We start from the raw sequence: 10,803 nt of genomic DNA on the forward strand, positions 1-10,803 counted from the left end.
TGCTGTATCTGAATGGAGCAGCCACTACTGCACTGTCACCAGCTGCAAAGCCAGCTCATCACTGTTCAAAGGAACAGCCAACCACTTTGGAACATGGTAGGGGTCTCATTTCCGGGAACGCAGGTGGTGTGTTTGTGTGTGATGGGATGGCAGTGTATGTTAGCTGGTTAAAATTCTGACATCAGCTACCATGCAGTTGCTATCCTTTTCCACATACCTTGATCATTGCAATGGAGAGCTACTACATCTGCATTAGGAATCCTTTGGGTTCACACCTGATTTTTTGACTGTCAAGACTTATTTTGGTATTATAGTGGTATCTTGTATTTCTGTTATCCACTATCATCCAAAGAATTGTGAGAATTTCTAGTTGATTTAGCCTCTGATTTTCATCTGCTTTTAGCTACCAAGGTAACAGAAGTTTGCAAGTCCCTGAAACAGATAAATAATTCAAACATTTGAAAAAATTTTAAGCTATAGAAATTTTCTTAAAGCAAAAGAAGAACAGTTAAAAAGTCACAAGAGTTTTAAAGTTTGGTTTACTGAGTAAATAGATCCTGGAAAGGCTTAAAATAACTGCCTGAATACTATATCTGAAAAATAATTACCTTTTCATTCTATATTAAAGAAAAAAAAAGACAAGTCACCTTTTAGAGCTTTTCTTCTCCTCTTGCTTCTCAGAATAACTTAATTTGTGAACAGCAATACATTTGTAAACAGACATGCACACAGTCTCACCAACTAGGAGACACAATCTGAATAGGACATAATATTATAACTTGGAAGGATAAAGGCTATAAATACACTGATCCTTTGACTGATGTTACTGCAAGCTTCTGTCATACTGCCACAGGTAACTGAGTGTTACTTCTATCCCTATCCTGGCACTTCAGGCACTTTGAAGAATGAAAAAGAAACTTGTTATTACTTGCTGTATCTGGGTGCTGCCATATGTGCCTTGCAAAGTGCAGGTGCCATAGAAGAGAAACAGCATCACTGTTTGTGATGGTCCAAAGAACTGGGGTGATCCTGCTGCTGTGTGTGGTGATTAGGCAGTGTACTTAGTAGCTGTTCTACATACACCAGCAACTGACTACACTGCCACATTACCACATCACCGTTGAGACAAAAATGTTATCAGAAATACTGTTACAGTAAATACACCGGTTTGAGAAATATATCATCTGATCCTTAAAGGTGGTATCGGGCCCAGTGCCTGCCTAATTCCCCTGACTGAAAGGAGGTCTTCTAGGTTATACAACTGAGCGAATAAGGGTAAAAAAGTAACTGTAACTGTATTTGATGTACCTGTACAGCTAGTCCAACTGGCTTCTGAAGAAGTTAATAAATTATGTAAGTATTAAGTAAGAGTTTCAGGTTTGGCCAGTTTAATCTTAAATTGGTGAGATTATTTAAGAAGCTAATAAACAGGTTTTAATCTGTTTATAGTGTTTGTAGTTTAGTATTTTTTATAAGATACATCATACATGAATTGTAAATGGATATTTATAAAAACATGTATTTGTATTACTTTGTTGACTTTATAGATAAATGTGTGCTTGTATAATGGTGTTCTATCTTTCATTTTATTTATTCACCTTTCCAAGTCTGTGTAGATTTGGCTGGCAAAGATGCCTGCTTTATTTTTACCCTTTTTAACTGTTAAGTTCATTTTAAGGAAGAAGTGACAAGTTTATCAGTGATCTGCCCTAAATATTACATTGGAAAAGCTGGTATGTCTCATGAAGAATAAGTAATACAAACGTACTGAGCTTACAGTTTGAAAAACTGAAAAACTTAAACTCTGTGTAGATTCAGGACTGAATGGTATCTATATTCAAATTTCTACAGAAGATGGTTGTTGTGGATTTTGATCAAACAGTAAAATAAGACATTTAGTGACTGTTTCCTCAGGCAAAACCTTCCTTTTCTAGAAATCCAATGTAAAAGTAATTCAGGAAGCAGGGAGTTATATAATCATGTCCACTTTTGCTAATATCCCATGCTATTTCTGAATACCAGGAAAGATATTTGATCTCAGTGCTGGCACTAAGTTGTTTGACATTACAGCATGCCCTGTGAAAAACAGAATGTGAGCCTCAATGAGTGAATTGCAAGCAAGGTGTGCACACTCCCTTCCCTCCTGTTCCCTTCCAAATGAGAAAATGATACTGCACAGTTTATCTCTCAATAGGGTATTTCAAGAACTTGTGTGAAATTTCCTGTATGTTGAGTAATACGCTCAGGCAATAGCAGGTCTAAAATATATTATTTTTCAGGTGTTCCACTAACAGCACCCAACATTTCTTTACAACTACCCTTTTTTATTCAGTGATACAAAAAAAACAGGGAGATATAGTAGTGCACATGAATGGATGTGCATGTTTTAGTCACATACATTTTTTCCAGTTAAGATACCATCCACCACTTACGGGAACAACATGGTGTCCTGTCACTTACTTCTATGGGATATAGACTGCTGCCAGTGAGAGGAGAGAATCCACATCTCTGTTTCCTTCCTACTCCATCAAAGCACCAGAGACATATGACAAAAAACACCTGACACCTTCCACTACATGTTCCCAAGGCTGGAACTGTATATGCACAAGAAAACTGGAGTGAAACACAGAACCTCAGTGTAAAAGCAGGAGCTGTGTTGACTGACTGGGTGTAGAAACCTGTGAGCAAACAGAGGTTGGTCTAAACCACCAGCAATAGACACAGTTGGACTAACTAGACCCTTATGTAGGCCCCTGCTGATCTCTGAAAGTTAAGAGTGGATAAAATTGTCATGCATAAGGTTTGACCTTCCTTCCAAAATGGTGCTTATCTTACTGAGGGTGACTGTTTGATCCTCCACATCAGTATCATTACTTGTTCTTTTTAAATTGCTTATGTTCTTATCCTTCAGAAGCTTCCTGTGAAATTCTCCATGAATTTCACAGACGAGCTGTTGGAACGAGTCCAGAGGAGGCCACGAGAATGATCAGGGGACTGGAGCACCTCCCATATGAAGACAGGCAGAGAAAGCTGGGGCTGTTCAGCCTGGAGAAGAGAAGCTGTGTGGAGACCTCATAGCAGCCTTCCAGTATCTGAAGGGGGCCTATAGGGATGCTGGGGAGGGAGTCTTCATTAGGGACTGTAGTGACAGGACAAGGGGTAATGGGTTCAAACTTAAACAGGGGAAGTTTAGATTAGGATATAAGGAGGAAATTCTTTCCTGTTAGGGTGGTGAGGCACTGGAATGGGTTGCCCAGGGAGGTTGTGAATGCTCCATCCCTGGCAGTGTTAAAGGCCAGGTTTGACGAGGCCTTGGGTGATATGGTTTAGTGTGAGGTGTCCCTGCCCATGGCAGGGGGTTGGATCTTGATGATCTTTAGGTCCTTTCCAACCCTAACTGTTCTATGATTCTATGAATGAGAAAATACCCTTTTTTAAACAGCTTCTGAATTTCTCACCTTCTTAATTCAGTTATGTGGCTATCTTTATTGGAAAATGTTTTGAAGCACTTTAGGTATTTTCAGTCACTTAGATTTGTAAGAGAACAGTGTTAATGCTTCCAGTCCTTTTTCATGTAGAAAACCCCTCTGAGATGCAGTTTCTTTCATTTATATTCTCTCAGGCTTCCTTTAAGACCTGGACAGCTTTCCTTATTTCAATTTTCTGTCTATATTCATCAAAAGATAACTCAAAGCACTTGGCAGTTTGAAATAGAACAGTGGAACAGAGCTGGAAATGGGTTTGCAGTTACATGTAGGATTGGGGAGACTGCAAGTTGAGAAGAGTGGGGCTTAAGGCATGAACTTGCAGTCCCTTGTTCTACCTTTACTTAAGGACTGGCTCATTCCAAAGATGCAAGGTAGAAGAATGTCTGACTGCCAGGCTGTTGATGTCTGTTGCCCCTTGAATCTTCCTGTGAGCATCTAGGTGTATGTATTCATACAGGCCCTGCTTTCATCCAGGTCAGGAGGCTGGGGACCCAGCTCATAGCTGAGCTGCTCTACTGCAGTGCAAATGTATGCAGAAGGCTAAAGAGGTTAAAGGTGCTGCTGTAAAGGTGAAATGTAAAATTAATCAAAATACAAAGCAGGCAATGAAATATTTTTGCAATTTTTCCTTTTTCTTTTCATAATTTTATTTTCTATGTACAGTTTTTTGCAACTAAGTTGACAGCTTTACAATTCACTCATCTGCCCTGAGAAGATAGTGCAAAGCTAGGATCTTCAGTTGCATTTGTTTCTAAAAACCCTGCTGTGATGCATCTGTCCCCATGTGTTTCAGTCAGGGCATTTATGTGCTAATGGAGTATCAAAATCTGTTTGTTCCTGGTAGATGAAACAAAACTCTTCTGTGCAAATACTGAGTAATTTATCAACAACTCCTCTTCTTTTTAGCTATCCCCCTGCTCTTGATGACTTTAATTGCTACTGTCAGTAATGTAAAGAAACATTCAAAAGTTTATGCAATTTCAAGGTCCATCTCTGCAAGGTACTGAGTGTCTTGCTATTCTCAGTAGCCTCCCATGGTTCTCAAGGACGTTACAAGAACCAGTCCAACATTAATAGACATAGTATAGCTGAAAATACTAACATCAAAGCGAAGTAAAATCACCTGATGGTTTAGAATCTAGCAGCATTTTCCAGGAATGTAGTAAGGCTGTGTACCCATGTTGTTGAATGGATTTACCGCATAAATGGCTTTTTCATAGGTCTTCTCTTTTTTTCACGATAATCTGTCTAATTAATGATGCTACTTCTGGCTTGATATTTTGTATAGGCTCTTCAGGTCTCCAGAATTTCACAACTTTACCTTCAGGGCTGACAAGGTATTTCCAGAAATTCCATCGAGGCTCTTTCTTTGAGGAATCTGTAAGAATGGCATCAGATCATTTTAGTGACTTACACTTGTTTCATTGCTCTCAGTGATTCTAAAACTATGTTGAAGTAATCCCACCTTGTTCTCTGCTAGTAGTCTGGGCATGGGTTTAGCGATTGGTGTTAATGATCTGAAAAGTGGGAAGTGAATTATACTTTCCCCTCATTGTGAAATTGATAAAGAAGTCCTACTTCTACTATGCTCTGTTTCCTAGGGAGGATCATATGAGGTCTGAATACTCATTTCAGGAATAACCAGTTCTATGCTGGTTTAGGGAAAATTAAATGGGAGCAGGAAGTCACTCTGGTGATGGCTTGACTCCTTAAATCCCAAAACTTTACCAGTATCTTTGCTAGGATGAATACCAAGCAAGACAATTTCTGAGATTAAGGGGCCACCCATAAACTACGTGGCTCCTAAAAGAGGCTTTGTCTTTGGAGGGTCTTACAGGTTTGGAGGGAAATCTCTCTGAGAGAAAAACTAGGAGAAAACTCCAGGAGATTTTAACTGGGGAATGTGTCCAGTGGGTAATAATACTGAATCCTACACTGATTCTTGGAATCAATGGGTTGAATTTTCCCATTGTACTACATTTGTAATATTATGACTGTAAGGGAACATCATGGCAAGCAAATGGGTATAGTAAAGCTCATATCTTGGAGACTTTGGCCCAGCTAGTCATTATATTTTTACTGAGTTGTTGTATCGGTTTGAAGCAACCCAGTCTCTGTATACTCTTAATTGTTCATCAATTCATATGAATATACAAAGTACAGACATGTAGGAAGCTGGACATTATTTGAGGAAAGGTGAGGCCACAAACTTTACCCAACAAAATGCCTTACTGCTATGACAGAAACAAGAAGCAGTTGTGTAAAAGCCCTGGGGTTTATGCTGCCAGGGGATTCTTTTTGCACTGCACTATCTGACAGTGCTGAACAAACAGTAGCTAGCAGTCAAGATGCTAAGTCTTAGGCTCACAGAATGGTTTGGGTTGGAAAGGACACTAAAAGTCACCTATTTCCACCCCGCTGCCATGGGCAGGGAAAGCAGAACCCGTCCCTCGGTGGGCTTGAACCACCAGCCTTTTGGTTAACCGCTGAATGCACTGACCCATTGTGCCACAGAGACTCCCTTCTGACTGTCAAGATGGCTACATGAAGAAAACAGGTGCTTCTTTAACTGAAGATGAACAATAATTTAATGTGAAGCAGAGAAATGCAGGAAAAGACAGGCCTTATTTCAAAATATTTAAGTACCAGAGGATCTTCCTCTTCGTGGGTGAACAGCATGTTAAGCAAGAACCGAGTGCATACGGCTCTTTCTAAGTGTTAATGTCTGATACTGGTTGGTAGTTGGAATCCAGATTCATCCCACACAGCTGGTACCTATGTGCTTTAGTCTCCTCTATAATGAACTGAAAGGCACCTCCAGTGTGCATTCAGTAATTCCGCTGGACATCAGGCTATTCAAGAGCAACAAGACCTCACCTGAGGTCTTTGGTGACATGCCTAAGGGGAGGCAGGAAGAAACACAGTTACAGTGACAATGGTGACCACTTAAATGACTCCTGAATGATATTTTTCAAGTACATGACAGGTTCGCAAGAAGCAACAGACTTAAGCAGTGTAAGAAAGATTTCGTTTAGATGGTTGAATGATTTTCTGACAAGAGGAGCTGTGAACACCTGTAATAGACTGGGAGGTTTTAGCATCTCTCATCTGACTACTGTAATAGTCTGGAAAAGCAGCTGTAGTACCAAATCGAGTAACTGTGATCCTGTCTTGGGGCTAGGAGATGGAATACGGACTTGAGCCTTCTACCTTATTTTCTCTTTAAAATGAGGTGATAGAGAAGGATTATGTTCTCATTATCCTTTATTTCATATGTCAGTATTTAGTATGGTTCAAAGACCTGGCCAAAGCTTAGGAGAATTCACAGAGGATTTTCAAGTTGACTTTGAGACTATGAGCTGTTTGGTCAACTGAAGAGAGTTTCATTTTGCTTGAGAATATGACGCTCTGAGTCACTAAAGTTACTGTAACAGGATTACCTGTGCAAGTGAGTTTTTTGGGTCCTGAAATTCGCAAGACAAGTTAATGCAAATCAGTGATTATATATAACTAAGGTATATATGCTTTACAATACAGTTTACATAAAGGTAGACATACTACTCTGCTAAAAAAGGATTTTTTTTTAATGTGGATGCGCTTATGAAAAATCTTTCTGTAATTTTATGACCCACATAATTAGATTTTTCTCCATAAAGAAGTTGCTTTATAACAGAAGTTATACAATTTGAAATGGGATTTTGTAGATGGGACTCTTTGCTCTCAAGTATATACATCTGCAAAATGTATGTTTCTAGCTGGGCTGGACACACTAATTTGTTTTTATAACCAGTCAGGAGAAACGGATGCTTTCAGGGTACAACGTGTCTGACCTTATTTTTGATACCCACATTGAAACTAGATGAACTGTATGGTGAGTGCCTGTTTCTCTCCACTGACTATGAGGCCTCTGACGTTTCCCAACAAACAAACTCAGACTACAATTTTGGGAGAATACCATGGTTAGAGGACGCTTGATATATAATAAAAAAAAAAAACCAGTTACCTATTAGAAATCTAAAGGCGGGCTCTGCTTCTGATCCTAGGATCTTGATTTTGTGGAAAATGGGGAAAGTTACTCCGTAGTTTCCTTTGGCAAAAGACTCTATTTCCTGGCTTGAACTAGGCTCTGATTCTCCGAACTGGTTGCAGGGAAAAGCCAGCACAGTGAAGTGGGAGGGGCCAAACTCTCTCTGTAGCTCTTGCAGTGCGATGTAATTTTTGTCTGTGTGCTGGCAGTAACTGGCCACGTTTACAACCAAAGCTGCCTTCAGAGAAATAAAGTTATAAGAGTAAGAAAAAACCCTAGAGATTGTGTAGAGATACAATTAAGTTTTAAAACGGCATCTCCCACTAACAAAATGGTTCCTGCCAGAAAGCTGTATCAGTATGTCTGATCGTAATTCCAGTAAACTGGTAAGGATGATAGATTAAAAAAGAAACAAAACCAATAAAAACTTCAACCTACAGCTTTGTTTTAATTTAAGCATGTAAAAAAGCAGATATTTAAGACAGGCACTAGAATCATATTTACTAGATCAATTTTCAGAATTTGATATAACATGCTACTATTCTTAACCAAGATTAAAACGCACAAATTGTATTGTTAGGCTATACTGAGTTGTAATAAAGAATACGTCACTCCACTCCCCCATTTTTCTTGATTTATTACATCTAATGCTTAATTCCTGGAGCAGGCCTAAACAAAAAAAAAAAAAAAAAAAAAAAAAAAAAATTCTTACCAGGTAACTGAAGAGCAGAATTTAGCACGAATCTTTGCTGACAATTCCCATGACCAAACTTTTGTTTACCTACAAGTTGATACCCGTTTTCAGTAAAGATTCAAGAAGAAGATGTAATAAAATCGTAACTTACTTTCCCTCTGTACTTCTCCAAGGAAATTATCCTTCCTCGTGAATCCTTGACTTCGAAAGAATAAAAATCCTTGGTTTTAGGGTTAAAAAATCTGAATTGCAGCAGGCAGAGAATGGCGGTACACAAAACCATTGACAGAAAGACAACAAAGACTCTGGCTTTGGGCACTGAGTATTTCAGAGGATGAGTAGTTGTGAGAGGCTCCATTTTCGGAATCTTTGGAGAGGAGCCTGGGCAGGCCTGGAATGTGAAGGAGGAGCTGAAACATAAAACTCGCAGCTCTGATTGGGAAGAGGAAGCTGCTAGTGTTGCAGCAGCAGCTGGTTCATATCACGGTGCCTTTGCTGGGCTTCAGAGCTCCTGGGGGAAGAACAGAAATCTCACTGGGGATAAAAATAAAATCCAAAGCCAAAATGAAAGATAAGTGTATTCCTATCACCTAAGGATGCTGAGTGCTCTGTTTAACTGATCTGTGTGGGAAACTGATGTTGGTCTGCCACACACTGTCTTGAGAGTTGCTGGTGCCTCGGTTTGTAGTTCAGCTCCAGTGCAACCCCTGTGCCCCTTGGGTGTCCCTGACAGAGCGGTTCAGCAGCTATCAGAGAGACCTGGACAAGGAGCTTGGGGACCACCTGTTTGTAAAGCTTTTCTACAGCACACCAAGCAAAGAAACCCTTTCTGATGTGCTGGCATAAGAGAAGATAGTAAAATGTTTTTTGTTTGTTTGGTTTTGAATGGAGGGTGTGTGTGTGGCTGATGATGGAAGACAGGTTGCTTTTCTTATTGCTTCTGGATAAGTGGCAACTACCTGTGCTGAGATGAAAAGATTGAAGGTCTGCACTAGAGAAGCATAAGTTAGCTGAGAATTTCAAGTATAAGCTAGACAGCTCCAGTGGTGTTCTGCTGATGCAATTGTGAAAGACACTCTGAACTTCAGAGCCACACAAGTCTGGTGTTTTATCTGTCTTCATTTATTGTTGTACATGTTAAAGATGTTTGCCTGTTGACCTTAGTTTCTGAAGGCAGATCAACATGTAGTGGTTACAACAAACAAGTTATGGGAAAAAAAATACTCTGTCTTCATGTCTTCCCTTACTCAGTTCTTCCCTTTTTCTTTCTGTTCATTTGCTATTTCCTTTCTTCCACTCAGTTTCCAAGATTTTGTTTTGTCTTCCTCACATGTTGACTTGAAAAGCAAGTTTGAATGTGTTTAATTTCAGAAAACCCATGCAAGATTCTGGTGTCTGTCTCAACAGCTTGTAATCGGTGTCTAATATTATTTCAGTGATTAAAAAGGACTTTATATTATAATATTACAATATAACATATAGAATATAATGATATAAAATATATTATATAGCTATATAATATAAATATTATAATTACATTATAATATAAATATTATAAATATTTATTGGAGTACCTAATAATGATCCAGAAGCCTATTATGCTTCCTGTGCTTCCTTACTGTAGTTATTTTCATCTAAAACTAAAACCCCAAAATACTATGTTCAATATTACCTAGGTTCTTAAATTTCAAATTTTGATATATTCTTATGTTTTATATTTCTCTGACACAAATTGCTCTATGAATAAATTTGAAAGTAAGAAGGGAGGGACTCCAGAGGGACCTGGACGTGGTTGAAAAGTGGGCCCATGCAAACCTCATGTAGTTCAACTGAGCCAAGTGCAAGGTACTACACACAAATCGGGATAATCCGCAGCTACAGGCTGGATGGAGAAGGGATTCAGAGCAGCCCTGTGGAGAAGGACTTGGGGGTGTTGGTCAACGAGAAACTGAACAGGAGCTGGCTTCAGTGTGTGCTCGCAGCCTCAGAAGCCAATTGTATCCTGGGCTGCATCAAAAGGAGCGTGACCAGCAGGTCGAAGGAGGTGATCCTGCCCCTCTACTCTGCTCTCGTGAGACCTCACCTGGAGTATTGTGTGCAGTTCTGGTGTCCTCAACATAAAAAGGACATGGAACTGCTGGAACAAGTCCAGGAGGGCTGCGAGGATGATCAGGGGACTGGAGCACCTCCTGTATGAAGATAGGCTGAGAAAGTTTGGGCTGTTCAGCCTGGAGAAGAGAAGGCTGCATGGAGTCCTCATAGCAGCCTTCCAGTATCTGAAGGGGGCCTATAGGGATGCTGGGGATGGACTATTCATTAGGGACTGTAGTGATAGGACAAGGGGTAATGGGTTCAAACCTAAACAGGAAAGTTCAGCTTAAGTATGAGGAAGAAGTTCTTCCCTGTGAGGGTGCTGAGGCACTGGCACAGGTTTCCCAGAGAAGCTGTGGCTGCCCCATCCCTGGCTGTGTTCAAGGCTTTGAGCAACCTGCTCTAGTGTGTGATGTCCCTGCCTCCCCAGCAGGGGGGTAGAACTAGATGATTTTAAGGTCCTTTCCAACCCTAATCTTTCTATGAGTTTATGGTGGTTAAAT

The 10,803-nt window shown here is 39.9% G+C and overlaps 1 protein-coding gene across 2 annotated transcripts; it reads right to left on the minus strand.

Moving 5' to 3' along the window:
- Positions 1 to 4,105: 4,105 nt before the first annotated feature.
- On the minus strand, positions 4,106 to 8,659 carry GPX8 (glutathione peroxidase 8 (putative)). Of its 2 annotated transcripts, XM_061372095.1 has the most exons (3): positions 8,357 to 8,648; positions 7,492 to 7,749; positions 4,113 to 4,866 (listed from the first exon to the last, which is right to left on the minus strand). In XM_061372095.1, the coding sequence occupies exons 1-3, from the start codon at positions 8,565 to 8,567 to the stop codon at positions 4,703 to 4,705; spliced, it is 633 nt and encodes a 210-aa protein (XP_061228079.1). In that variant the 5' UTR covers positions 8,568 to 8,648; the 3' UTR covers positions 4,113 to 4,702. The 2 variants fall into 2 exon arrangements, with proteins under 2 accessions (XP_061228080.1, XP_061228079.1); XM_061372096.1 differs by lacking the exon at positions 7,492 to 7,749 and having other exon boundaries at positions 4,106 to 4,866; positions 8,361 to 8,659.
- Between the last annotated feature and the right edge of the window lie 2,144 nt (positions 8,660 to 10,803).

Source organism: Neopsephotus bourkii, unplaced genomic scaffold, assembly GCF_033783945.1.
Source record: "Neopsephotus bourkii isolate Nb327-2 ecotype Australia unplaced genomic scaffold, CSIRO-AGI_Nbou_v1 NB_1594, whole genome shotgun sequence".
NCBI lineage: Eukaryota > Metazoa > Chordata > Aves > Psittaciformes > Psittacidae > Neopsephotus > Neopsephotus bourkii.

Excerpts from the sequence above, each read along its gene's own strand:
- GPX8 (XM_061372095.1), bottom strand. The coding sequence starts at position 8,567 with ATGGAGCCTCTCACAACTACTCATCCTCTGAAATACTCAGTGCCCAAA. Across the intron at positions 7,750-8,356 it reads GAAGTACAGAGGGAAAGTAA|CTTTGGTTGTAAACGTGGCC; the intron begins GTTACGATTTTA and ends CTCTGAAGGCAG. Across the intron at positions 4,867-7,491 it reads CGCCTTTAGATTTCTAATAG|ATTCCTCAAAGAAAGAGCCT; the intron begins GTAACTGGTTTT and ends CCATTCTTACAG.